This window comes from Pteropus vampyrus, unplaced genomic scaffold (genome assembly GCF_000151845.1).
Source record: "Pteropus vampyrus isolate Shadow unplaced genomic scaffold, Pvam_2.0 Scaffold319, whole genome shotgun sequence".
Lineage (NCBI taxonomy): Eukaryota > Metazoa > Chordata > Mammalia > Chiroptera > Pteropodidae > Pteropus > Pteropus vampyrus.
In genome coordinates this window covers 96,846-110,426 of record NW_011889100.1, presented here as the reverse complement: position 1 = coordinate 110,426, position 13,581 = coordinate 96,846, and the positions used below count along the sequence as shown (strand labels likewise).

The 13,581-nt window shown below is 36.8% G+C and overlaps 1 protein-coding gene across 4 annotated transcripts in view; it reads left to right on the top strand.

Moving 5' to 3' along the window:
- CTSS (cathepsin S) overlaps nt 1–8,342 on the top strand; it is a 23,576-nt gene extending 15,234 nt beyond the window's left edge. For 2 of the 4 annotated variants that reach the window (XM_023521817.1, XM_011377626.2), the window contains 6 exons: nt 1,195–1,317; nt 2,102–2,251; nt 3,692–3,919; nt 4,959–5,124; nt 5,956–6,058; nt 7,709–8,164. In XM_023521817.1, the coding sequence (XP_023377585.1) occupies nt 1,195–1,317; nt 2,102–2,251; nt 3,692–3,919; nt 4,959–5,124; nt 5,956–6,058; nt 7,709–7,808 (870 nt within the window). In that variant the 3' untranslated portion in view covers nt 7,809–8,164. Of the gene's footprint in view, nt 48–1,194; nt 1,318–2,101; nt 2,252–3,691; nt 3,920–4,958; nt 5,125–5,955; nt 6,059–7,708; nt 8,165–8,200 lie in introns of those variants that run through there. The other 2 variants (XM_023521818.1, XM_023521819.1) reach the window with 2 other exon arrangements.
- The last annotated feature ends 5,239 nt before the right edge of the window (nt 8,343–13,581 follow it).

Here is a 13,581-nt window from a genome sequence, read left to right as displayed (position 1 = left end):
GTGAACGGCCACGACTGTGAAAGAAGGAAAGCCCTGAGTGAGAGATGGTCAGTGCTTCACCCAGCCAGTGGTCCAAGTGGTTCTTCGGTGGTGGTCGTGGAGGTGGTTTTGGTGGGAGTGACAGCTTTGGTTGTGGAGGAAACTTCAGTGGTCGAGGTGGCTTTGGTGGCAGCCATGGTGGTGGAGGACATGGTGGCAGCGGGGGTGGCTATAATGGAGTTAGTAATGATGGAGGTAATTTTGGAGGTGGCAGAAGCTACAGTGATTTTGGTGATTACAACCAATCTTCAAATTTTGGACCCATGGAAGGAGGAAACCTTGGAGGCAGAAGCTCTGGCTCCTATGGTGGTGGAGGCCAGTGCTTTGCCAAACCTCGGAACCAAGGTGGCTGTGGTGGCAGCAGTAGCTAGGGCAGGAAACAAAGCTTAGCAGGAGAGGAGAGCCAGAGAAGTGACAGGGAAGCTACAGTTTACAAAAGATTCGTGAACTCAGCCAAGCACAGTGGTGGCAGGGCCTGGCTGCTACAAAGAAGACACGTTTTAAACAATACTTGTGTGTACATGGGCAAAGGACTCGAGGACTGTACTTATGACTAATTGTATAACAGGTTATTTTAGTTTCCATTCTGTGCAAAGTGTAAAGCATTCCGACAAAGGGTTTTAATGTCGATTTTTTTGCACCCATGCCATTGATTGCTAATTGTAACAGTCTGATCATGACGTTGAATATATGTCTTTAAAAAGAAACAGAGGTACAATTAGACTGACATCTGCAATAATAGATACCAGAAGACGATGGAGAAATATCTTTAAATAACCGAAGAGAAATAGCTAGAAATTTACAATCAGCTAAACAATTTTTCAAGACTGATGGCAAAAGAAGACCTTTTAAAAAGGCCTGTAAAGATTAAGTGAGTTTATCACCTACAAATGGTATACTTCAGCAAATGGCAGTTTTTAAAAAACACTTTTTAGCACACTAAGGAAGTTCATTATGTATATCATAAAATAATATTAATCACCATCAAAGCAATTAAGAGCAAGAATTAAGATTAATATGAAATCTTACCAGTTATATAAAATATATTCATTTATTTGCATGCTACCGGAGAGATCCACATTTGGTCTATTTTCATTATTGAACTCTTATTAAGCAGGATTCAGTATGACTATGTTCTTTTTCCTTATATTTTAGATTGAAGAAATGGCACGGCGTCTCATCTGGGAAAAAAACCTAAAGTTTGTGATGCTTCACAACCTGGAGCATTCAATGGGAATGCACTCATATGACCTCGGCATGAACCACCTGGGAGACATGGTAGGTAAATGACAAACAACCCTGCTTTTGCCTGTAGGAAAGCATGACTTCTTTCTCTCCAAAGGCCTTTTGAAGGTAAACAAGAAAGGAGAACTGTCTCTATGTGTATAAAGTTAGAAAAATGTAGAATTTAAAAGCAAGCATTTGTAGATTCCTTTAGTCCTACTGTGACTATTTTCCTTAACAAATCCCTTCTTTAGAGGAACATTTTAAACTCACAGACTACTATCGCTTTTATTTATTAATTCTAGAAACCATTGTCTAAAGACTACTCACAATCTTTAAGAGCTACCATACTTATGTAAGTCTAAATTGGCAATGGGGGAGCGTGGGTATTTAACATCACAAATAATCTCCCATTAGTTTTTAGATTCTATCCTACCCTACCAACCTTTACCACTGTGGCCAAAATTAAGAATCACAGTACCCCTTAGAAGGGAACATCGTAGGTAGATTAAATTCCTAATTAAATGCAGGCATCTCCTTTGTAACTCTTTTTCACAAGGAAAATCAGTTCAGTCCACTTTTTATAAAGCCCTTTTATAAAATTCTGCCTTGCTTTGAACCAATACCCTCTAGTTTTTACCATTTTCTTTTTCTTCTTCCCAATGCCTAATTGGAATGCTAATGCAAAGATAATTCAGCTACCAGATGGTTAGCAGTACCTATGTTGGTCATAACTACCACTGGTTTTTCACTGTTGTTAATTCAATAAGGATATTGAAAAGTAAGATAAAACTGAAAGAAGGAACATAAATATGTATTTGCCTTGTATGCCTTGTAGACCAGTGAAGAAGTGATGTCTTTGATGGGTTCCCTGACAGTTCCCAGTGAATGGCAGAGAAATGTCACTTACAAGTCAAACCCTAATCAGAAATTGCCTGATTCTCTGGACTGGAGAGACAAGGGGTGTGTTACTGAGGTGAAATACCAGGTGAGTGTCTCATCCCAGCCTCCACCCCAGGCAGAGCTCTCTCTTCCTTACTTAGTCTAGCTACCTAATTTGGCAGTGAATCTCCCTTATGTTACTTTCTAATTATTTTTGTTATCTTTGTCTTCCCAACCGAATTGTAAGCTCTCTGAGGGCAAGGAGCACACATCACACTTGATTTGTACTCCCCACAATGCTTAGAAACCAATGGTTAGAACCACATTAGACAAAAACTGTGAACTGAGCTAACTTTCCATGTGCCTGCTATCCGTCCACTGCACTGGACCCTCCACCAAGCCAAGTGCTTGAGAAACAGTTATTATATGTGAGAGAATATTGATCAGGAAGTTTCTCCCTCCATCTCACTAATGAAATTCGGGTTTGAAGGCAAGGAACGAATTAGAACTCAGAGTGGCCTATAAATTGTACCAGTCAAGTTAATTCATGGCTAGGCTTGCATTAAAATAAGAAATACGGGCTTTATAAATTTGTTCCTATGTTTTTGTATTTCTTTAGTTTGCCTATTAAAAAAAAAAAAACTACAAAAATCCTAAATTAGTTAGGGGTAACTAAGGGTAACACACATGGACCGCCTTAGAGGCCAGGAGGGTGAGGGAGAAGAATCAGCATATGCCGAGCTGCTGCCCTAGCTTGTGACCGATGAAGAACATAAACAGTACGAAGTGAACGATACTTCTAATCTCCTTCCACCTAGATACTTTTCTTTCAACTAGTTTTGGGCTTATTACTGGAGCTTCTCTTAAATATAAGTTTCAGAAGACCCAATAAACTACATATCTAGGTGCCGACTATAAATAATTTAATAAACTTCTTTCCCTGGATGCTTGCATTTTAATGGGTGATGGGTAATTTTGCTTTAACCAAAAGCAAATTGAATTTGCTTCCTTTGGGTAGAAAGCAAGGTGGGGTGAGAGGAGGAGAGAGAGCAGTTCTGATAGGGCTCGGGGCCCTCTGCACCTTTTTAGCTAAAAGCAGCTTTGTGTTTTTCTGTTTGTAAAATATCTTTTGGTCAAAAAATTCTGAAGCTAAAAGCAAATTTAACCTTATGTTTCAGGCATCATTTGGCAGGAAGAAGAGTATTTTAGGTCAAGTGAATCATCCCAGCTCCTCTCACAATCATTTTACTGTAGGCATCTATCTCCCTTCCTTATGGGTGAAGATAGCTGGGATTTCGTACATGCTTAGTAAGAAGTTTCTTAATATATTTGAATATGGAAATCATGCTGAGCTCAGCCCTTGCAAATCTTTATCGAGGCTGGACAGAGAACAATCAAGTATTTAGTCTTCAGTTCCATTGTCTAGAAGAGGAAATGGTAGTAGGGGGTGCTGTTCCCAGCAGGGCTGACATGTTGGGTGTTGCCTAGTTTGTGTTGTTCCTACTGAGTTTCTGTGATCGCCTTTGTGACTCTTTCTCGGCTTTAGGGTTCCTGTGGTGCTTGCTGGGCTTTCAGTGCTGTAGGGGCCCTGGAAGCACAGCTGAAGCTGAAAACAGGGAAGCTGGTGTCTCTGAGTGCACAGAATCTGGTGGATTGCTCAACTGAAAAATACAGCAATAAAGGCTGCAATGGTGGATTCATGACAAGAGCTTTCCAATATATCATCGACAACAACGGCATCGATTCAGAAGCTTCCTATCCCTACAAAGCCAAGGTGTGTCACAAGCAAACGTTTTGTGCTACTCCGTGAACTGATGCTACCCTTGACTGACTGTACTAAACTCACCACCAAGCCAATCGCTTGAGAAACAGTGTCATGTGTGCGAGAATCCTAATGAAGAACTCGTAAATTCTCTGGAGTTCGCTTTCTTACGCAGTAACCTTCTTAATTTATCAGTGGCATATTGGTTTTAAACAAGCAGGTAGAATTCATGCTTAAAAATGGATTTTCAGCAAGCCTTCCATAAAATTCTTTCTCTGTATCCGCCCAGTATTTAAACGTTGTGGACCTGCAGCCAGCCTCCCGTGCTCAGCCTTATTCTCAGATCATCAACCACATCATTCTTCTATCTACCGAAAAGCTAAATAATGCTCTCATCCTCTCCTTGCAAGTTCATTATATATTTTACTGAATGATAGTAAAGTATCTATATTACAGAATATTTAGAAAAGGATTTTTAAAAATCACTCAAAACCCTCCTAACCTTACCACTCTTATTTTGGTTTATTTCTTTCAAATTCTTTTTCCCACTAAGCATTTTAAAAGCATAGTTGTTTAAAAGCATAGTTGGTAACGTCTCCTTTCCCACTTGAAATATATTCTAAATGTTTCCATATTATCTGGTCTTTATAAACCATCATTTAAACTGCAGATCATCTTGTAGACATTAGATCATCAAAAAGGTATTAAAGCTCTAGTCTAGAGTTTATGATCTTTATGTAGTATACCCCCACGATCCACCCCAGAGTCTGAGGGACATTATCCCACAACTTTTGCATGTATGAAGATGCTTACAATTTAAAACAATAGAATAGTTCTGTATTTTCTCTATTACTAATGAAACATGGAAATGTTAGGGTTTGGAAGATGTGATTTTTTTTCAAAAAGAGGAAGGAAGCTTAGACACTTGAAAAAGCTAGATGAGGGAAAAATACATATTTGAAATTCAGAATGAAGATATTGGTGATTTATAAAGAAAATTGAAGTATGCTTCTTTATCTGATTTATACATTTATACACTTTTTTTTTGCAGGATGGAAAGTGCCAGTATGACTCAAAATTTCGAGCTGCCACATGTTCAAAGTACACTGAACTTCCTTTTGGCAGTGAAGAGGCCTTGAAAGAAGCTGTGGCCAATAAAGGACCGGTGTCTGTTGCTATAGATGCGAGCCATCCTTCTTTCTTCCTCTACAGAAGTGGTAAAAACTCAGATATATTATCCTCGTTATATGCTGCCCTTGCACTATAAGAAAGAATATTATCCTTCCCTAATGTTTTGATTAGGTTAAACAGAACCCTCCATTTCATATATCCATTTTATAGCCAGTTCTAATTAGTAAAGTAATACTTCCTAAAGTTTACTAACACTACACGCCAAGTACTATAATAAATTCTTCCATGCATTATCTCATTTAATCCTCATAACAACCCTATTTTACAGATGTAAAAACTAAGTCTTAGGTAGGTGAACTTGCCCAAAGCCACACCACCTGAAAGTGGTCAGCTGGGGTGAGAAATCATGCCACTTGATTCTAGAGCCCGTGCCCCTAACCTCTGCAGCCACTGGGCACTGTAGGTGTCACACAGGCATGCACAACAAGGCCACCCACCAATGATGCCGCATCGTAGAAGACCACGTAGATGGCCATAATCTTTTTTGAAACCTCACCTTAAAGATCATTTAATCTAGTAAAGGATAAAAATGTACAGAACAAACAATTTAGGAATATATACAGAGAAATATCAAAACTGACTATATATAAGTTAAAAATAATTAAGAAAAGGTGGCAGTTTGTCAAAGAAGATTCTGAGGGAACCATGACTGGGATGGATGCCAGACTTGGCAAGAAAACTGACAAATGCAGTACTGATGGCAAAGCATTATGAACTTGAGTTTAAACATAGGAGTATATGTTCCTAAAAGTTTAATTAATCTGGCCATATATGCGAAACAGTCTAATAAAGGTAACAGCGTTTTCAAATGTTGTCACGTGCCACTCACTCTTTCTCCACCCATATCGTGTTCTCAGGTGTCTACTATGACCAGTCCTGTACTCTGAAAGTGAATCATGGTGTCTTAGTGGTTGGCTATGGTAACCTTGATGGGAAAGACTACTGGCTTGTGAAAAACAGGTGATATATTTGTATTGTAATGGATATTTAGTTAAAATCAGGAATCAGAGGGAACCCCGACAAATGCTTATGTGATTATGATGATGATAATCATGATATTCACGATAACATTTATAGCTTTTTATACAGTGACATTTTAAATTACTTGGTACCCCGATTTCTTCATTTCCTATTTTGCCTTCAGCCGTTTGTTTTCATGATTTATCTTCTACAATCTTCTGATCATTCCTTCTCGGTCTCCTTTATGAATGCCTATTCCTCTGCTTAGCCCCCCAAATGCTGGTCTTCCCTCCAGGGCTCCATCCTTTACCTATTACTGTTCTTATCCTACATTTCTCTGAGGTACATCCATCCTTCCATTGTGATTTTAGCTATAACCTACTTGCTAATGGCTTTCAGTTCTCTAGCTCTAGCTCTGACCTCTGCCCTGAATTTCAGACTTACTAATCTAGACATGTCTACCGCCATGAATCTCAGTTTCTTCAAACTCAGCATGTACAAGGAATTCAGCACCCTCTCCACCATATTGTCCTCCCCCAGAATTTCCCATCTCACTAAATGGCAACACCACACAATAAGTCACCCAGGTGGATACTGTGGATGTGCCCTAGACCCCTCCTGATCCAATCAAGCTAATTTTACCTCATATCTGTCCCTGCTATAATTACAAAATCTCAGAATCATAAAGAACTTTGGAAATCATTTCTCCCACAAGAATTTTGTCTGTTTTTTTTTTTTTTTTCACTAGTCTGTGGCAAAGTGGGAAAAAAATATTTAGGCGAATCTTTCATAAATCTAAATTTATTTGACTCGAAGGAATATCCTTAAATTAGAGATTATATCCTCTTAAGTGTTGTTTTTGCTCTTGAAATGTCCTTTCTTCTACAACATTATGGTGATGTTAAGGAGTACATCGTTTTTTGTTGCTAATTTAAAAATTGGTAATTATGTCAATCTGCACATTTAAAAAAAATTCTCAAAGTCCATGAAATAAAAAGGTAAGAGAACCACTGATCTCCTTAACCTTTATCTGACCCATGAATTCTCTCTGCAACATCTCTGACAAGTTATGACAAGTCTGATTGAATGCTTCCAGTGCCAGGGAGCTCACCTCCCCCCAGGTAGCACATTCCATTTGACAGCTTTAACTATGAGAAAGTCTCATCTCAGCTCCACTGCTGGGTCAAAAAGCTGTTTGAGAGCTGCACTTTTTGTTGCTTACTTTAGAATTCCTTGTCCTATGCCTTTTCCATAGTAGTCGCTCAAAAATATTTCTTAATTGACATTCTCTAGAGGAATTTAAGTTTGATAGGAAATCACCACCTATGATCCTATTTAGAGATGGAGCCTTGGAACAATAATAATACTCTTTTTCTGCATAAGGCATATTTACAAAGAGGATTAAAGATGTGGGATGGACTTTATATTGTTTTCCTTAAGTATTAAGTCTATTCATCAAGTATAGCACTAAAACCTTCCAAAGTATCCTTTGAAAATTGCCTAAAAGCTCTGGGGAAATTATTATATTATGTTGTTTTACAGCTCTTCATATAGAGTCACTTTAGGAGAAAAACAATCTAAGAGATAGAAAGTTGATAATGTGATTTGATTGTAATCATTTGTAATTTTGTGTTATTTTTTTCTCTAAAGCTGGGGCCTGAACTTTGGTGACAAAGGATATATTCGGATGGCAAGAAATAGTGGAAATCACTGTGGGATTGCCAGTTACCCATCTTACCCAGAAATCTAGAGGATCTCTTCATTTTATAACAGGTTAAGAAAGATGAAACACTTTCTCTTCACTTAATTTTACCTGCTGTATCCAGTAGACATAAATGTGTCATGATCAATGTATATTTACTGTACTAACAGAATATATAGTTTGACTCTTCTACTTTTAACTTTGCAGATCTTGGAACAAAGTTTACTAAGTAAAAATTAATAATTTACTGTAGATATAACTGTATGAGAGTTGGTCAACCTAAGACAATCTGTTATGTTTATCATTGTCTTATTTTACACTCTACGTCTTTTTAAGTCCCCTGATGTCCTTTTGTAACTTGACGGCATATAAATGTTTAATAAATACCTGTCTTTTCAACCTTGTACCATTATTACATACCATTCTTTTCTTATTCTTAGGTTATTGTTATAATCATGAGAATGTAAATTGTGGTATGCTGGCGATGAGCTATGGCAACTTCAGTGGAAGAAACTAAGCTATTAATGTGGCTCACAGTGTATCTTTGCACATAAAAGGATTCAATAAAATATTTTAAATGAATGATATTAAAGTAGACAAATGCTTAAGAGACATTGTATTTTCAAACACTTTGGAAGAATTGTTTTAGTGATCAACAATTAATAAACTAATTCGATTAATCTTACCTAGTCTTTAACAATTTGGCCAGGACTTTTTTGGGGTAAATAATTAAGTCAACCTGAAAAAATAACCAAACTAAATTTCTTTTAATATTTAGTAGTTAATATTCCTTTACTCATTTTCATCTAATTCAGATTGATCTTCCTCATCACTGCTCTGGATTAGTAGACAGGTTCGGAAAAGGCAACAAGAACTCTAAGTTTCATAAGTTCATGTCTATCACAGGAAAAAATGTGTGGGTTGGTGTTATTAGTATACCTTTAACTGAATTCAAACTAATTTCACTATCTCTGTATCCCTCTTTTTAAAGTACATTTTAAAGAAAAAGAATTTGGCATAAAGGGAGTCAAATATAAGGGGGTAGGAGGAGGGTGAAGTGGGTAAAAAGGATCAAATATATGGCAGCTGAAGGAAACTGGACTTTGGGTGGTAAACACACAATAGAATATACAGATGTCAAATTATAATGTACACCTGAAAATTATATAATTGTATTAACCAATGTTACCTCAATAAACTTAAAAAAAAATATATATATATATACATGGTCATAATATATATCATCAAAAATGTAGAAAAACATTATAGTTAAAAAGTATTTAGTTGATTATTTTTTAGTTTTTATTTTGTCCACAATTTTTCAAGCACTGTAAATGGAACAAAAACATGAGTTTCTCCTCTGTAAAAACTATAATATGATATGAAAATATCTGAATTTTCTTTTGTTGATAAAGTTACAAGTATTGCTAATATTGTGGTTTACGGACTACATTCAGAATTAAAGGAAATACTATCTTTCATTTAGAGGTTAGGGAAAATAAAGATGCCCCCACACAAATTCACAAATTCTCTGAATTCTATCCAGGGGTCCTCTAGGCATCTGTGGATCCCAGGTAAAGAAACCATGAACTAAATAAGTAGGGCAATGAAATAATTAACAAAAATCTTTATTGTCCAACATAAGGGGAATATTAGCAATAAGTAATTTCAAACTTATGGAAACAAAACTTTTTAAAATAAAAACTTTGAAACAAGAAAGAAATTTAAGAAAAAACTTATTCTGGAACCTGTATACAGGATGTTTGAAGACAATAAAAAGGATATTAACTAGAAGTTATTATAATAAGTGTATATGTGAGGTGATAAAACCCTGGACAAATTTAGCAGCTGTGAAAAAAATTTTTTTAAACAAATAAAGAGCAAATCTGGGAATCATCATAGAGTAAAAGTTGACAAAACTTTTAAGTAAATAAAGGTAAAGAAACAGAGAATTTAAGCATTCCAGAATGAGAAGTCTACTTGACAATGCCATTAAATACATGTAAAAAAAATGAAGAGAATTATTATTCCTTTGAATAAAATTACTCCTACTCTTCTCTAAATGAGAATCTTGATGTTTCAAATATGTGTACTCTAAGTTACTAGGGAGCTATGTTAATCAGAACATGTCTATCTTTAAAAACAAAAATAAAAGCAACCCTTATAGGACATAATTAATTAAGATGAATCAAATGTATCTTTGCAGATGTACCCCCCAACCTTCACTTAATTTTCCAACCAATAGCCAGAGTGATCATTTAAAAATATAAATTCCGTAATATCTTTCCCAATTGTAACCACTGAATAACTCCCACTACATCTGAGATAAAATACCATTTCCTAAACATTGACTACTAAGTTTTGCATATCCTGGCTTTTCTATCTCATCTGGAGTCAGTTCTTCACATTTGCTAGGCTCTGGCCATACCAGCCTTCCTTCAGTTTCTTAAGCACTTCTTCCTTTAGGGCCTTGGGAAATGCTATTCTCTCTGCCCAGAAAACTCCCCGACTCCTAACTCTTCTTCTAGTAACTTCTATTCAACCTTCTGGTTGTAATTCAAAATGGCATTTCCTTGGAGAGCCTTCCATGACTCACCCTCTCATCTAAATTAAGTTTCTACACTTTGACTTTCTCATTGAATCTGGTGTTTTTCTTTTATAAGCGTACGTTAAATTGTAACTATATATGTATTTATATGCTTATTTGTATAACATCTCTTGCCTTCATTAGATTGGAAGCTCAGTGAGGGCAGAAATCATGACTCTTGTTTACCACATCGTACCTAGAACATAGCACAGTGCTTGCCTCAAAGTAGTCGCTATTGTTGAAAGAATGAATGAGGGAAGAATGAATACAGATGAATGACCAACACATTATAAGTTTTAGAAGTAAAAATATGTCCTAATAGTTTGTTCACAGTAATGGACATCTAATATTTTTTAGGAGCTGTTTTAAAACTGTTAAAATCTAACAGAAGCCATTATTCAAAACTTTCTCTCCTCTCCTGCCTCTTTCCTACCCTTCCCAGGCCCATACTTTGAAATGATCTTGTTTCTTTCTCCTTTTTGCTTCACTAAGAGAAGGATTTAGTGAGATTGCTTTAATAAAACAAGAAGTTAAAATTTTATAATATTAAGGTAGCTAATCAGCTCCTGCGGTTTACAATATGAGAGCTGAAACAAGAAGGCAGAGCATCATCTTGGTCAGCCTCTGCTAGGAACGCATGTGTAGGAAGACTCAAACTTTTTGCCACTCCACACATGTCTGCAAATGACTGCAAAAGGGCTGTACTGACTTGATTATTGATTTGGGGATTACAAATAAATTTTAGTAACTAGGCGAATTCACAAAATGAAGTCTGTGAATAAAGGAGGTTTTACATATGTGTGTATATATGTGTGAATATATGTGTGTATATATCTGTGTGTGTGTGTGTGTGTGTGTGTGTATATATATGTGTGTGTGTGTGTGTGTGTGTGTATGTGTTTAAAGAATGAAAAATCTCCATCCCACTCCCTTTCCCTATAGGCTCAGATCCCTCCTCTTTAGAAGTAACCACTATTATTAGTTTCTTGTATATCTTCCTAGAATTTATTATGCATATACAGGGAACTTAAACATACGTTATTTTTTTTATCATTAATTTTGAAGGAGTCCAGAATATGCCACAGTGGCATAAGGATTACTTTGAGTTGAAGATATTTGAAAATCAATGGCTACAGGAAGAGGCTTTTTCTCAGCTCCTCTTATTTCCTAAAAGCAAAGCCTCCAAAGAGAATTCAACTGTTATGAATCGCCCACCGAGGAATTTCACAAGGGGAGACTTTTATCACTAAACATGAGAAGTTAGCATACATCAACACCTGGATAAGAACATACCTAAGCAGATACTGTCATAAAACTATCATCTATCTCATTTTTCCTAAAAATCATTTGTTCTCCCATAAGTGTCCATCTGCTTCTCCCCAAGTCCAATTAAGATGGCATATAAACTCTGAATTCTAACCACATCTTTGAGTCACATTTCTTTGTGAATTCCTATGCATGTGTACATAATTCTTTTTTTTCCTCTCTTGCTAATCTGTCTGTTGTCAGTTTAATTTGCAGGCCTCCAAGTACTAAACCTAAAAAAGTAAAGTTTTTCCTCTCCAACAATTTCAAACAGCAAATGATAAATTGCTTAAAAATTTATCCATAGTATATAGATATGTGCGTCTTGGCAGCGCTTGTGTAATATAACCAAGAATTTACCAGTGTTTAGACAGCAAAAATGTTATGTTCTCTAACATATCTAGTAGCTGTTGTTAAACGATTCAGAGGCACCCTCCAAATGGTACTATCATTAACACCAGGCATAACTGAAGGTTGTTCTGTTTCTTCTGCAAAAGCCTTATGTCCCGCTCTCTTAACGAATTGTGTTAAAGATCAGTAATATCTTTAAATCAGTGATAATTCTTCCAGCTGTTTCTTCTAGTATGTATTTACCTTCAGGTTTCTAATATGTTTGTATTGCTATTTTTTGACTTATCAATTTTAAATGGTCTCTAAATACTATTATAGTGGTTGATGTTTAAGATCACTTGCACCAACACCACCCATTTCTCCACTCTCATCTTCAAATTATAGTCAGTGATATAGTTGCTTAATTTGGTAATTTGCATCAAAGGAGCTCTGAACACACCACCTAAAATATGCTGCTCTGGCATATTGCCTATTTTGAGTTAAGGCACTTGAAAAACATTGAAGGACATTCTGATCTTCCTTCTTTTTCTGAAAAGGAGATGAAACTCCCATGTGAAGAGGTCCTGCCTATACCAGAAGGAAAGGGACAGTCTTATCACCAAGGACATGAAGTCCAGGCCAAGATAAATCTGTACAAATGTTAATAAGCTTTATCTTCCCAGTCACTTCTCCACTCCTTTAACTTCTGCAGCCCAAACCCTTCTGCCTAGTCACATTTTCACAGTTTACTACGCTTTATCCAATTCAGTATATAAGCATTCTATTCTACCTCTTTGGGTCTTCATTTTTCTTGTGAAGACTTCCACGTAAAAATACATGCAATTAAAATTTGTATGCTTTTCTCCAGTGTCTTCCATCAGCTTAATTTTAGCCAGAGACCCAAAGAAAGCAGAGAAATTATTCCTCCTCTACGGCATTATTCTATGATTCACAGATGGGTATTTACTTTCTCTTTACTGTTTTTTTCTATAGTTGTTAATGACTCAAAATAAATTTAATATGAAGCACCATGTCATAAACTTAATATGTCATCATTAGGTGGTGTCATGACTCTCCCTCTGTCAACACTGAAATTAGTTGTGAATTGGGGCAACCAACTTTACCAGAATCGATTTTCTCATTTCTAAAACATAGGTAATATTTGTGTCTTCCTCACAAGGTTCTTGGAAGAAGTAAGAGTAAGATAGAAAAGTAAGACAGTAAGGGCAGATACATTCGTTAGATCACTCCTTTCTGTCGGTGGATGCCGCAGAGTAAGCATGGTTAGTCGCCACTCCAGCAGTCGTCACATCTAACTCAGATCCTCTCAAAGAGCCCGAAAGCCCCCGAAGCTCTTCCTGGAGGGTCTGAGCTTTGAAACAACTGATGAGAGTCTGAGGAGCCGTTCTGAGCAACGGGGAGGCTGTGTGGTGATGAGAGAGATCTAAACGCCAGGGCTCCAGAGGCTTTGGGTCTCTCACTTATGCCACCATGGAGGAGGTGGACACAGCTGTGAATACAAGGTCACATAAGGTGGATGGGAGGGCCGTGGAGCCAAAGCGGACTGTCTCCAGAGAAGGCTCTCAAAGACCTGGTGCT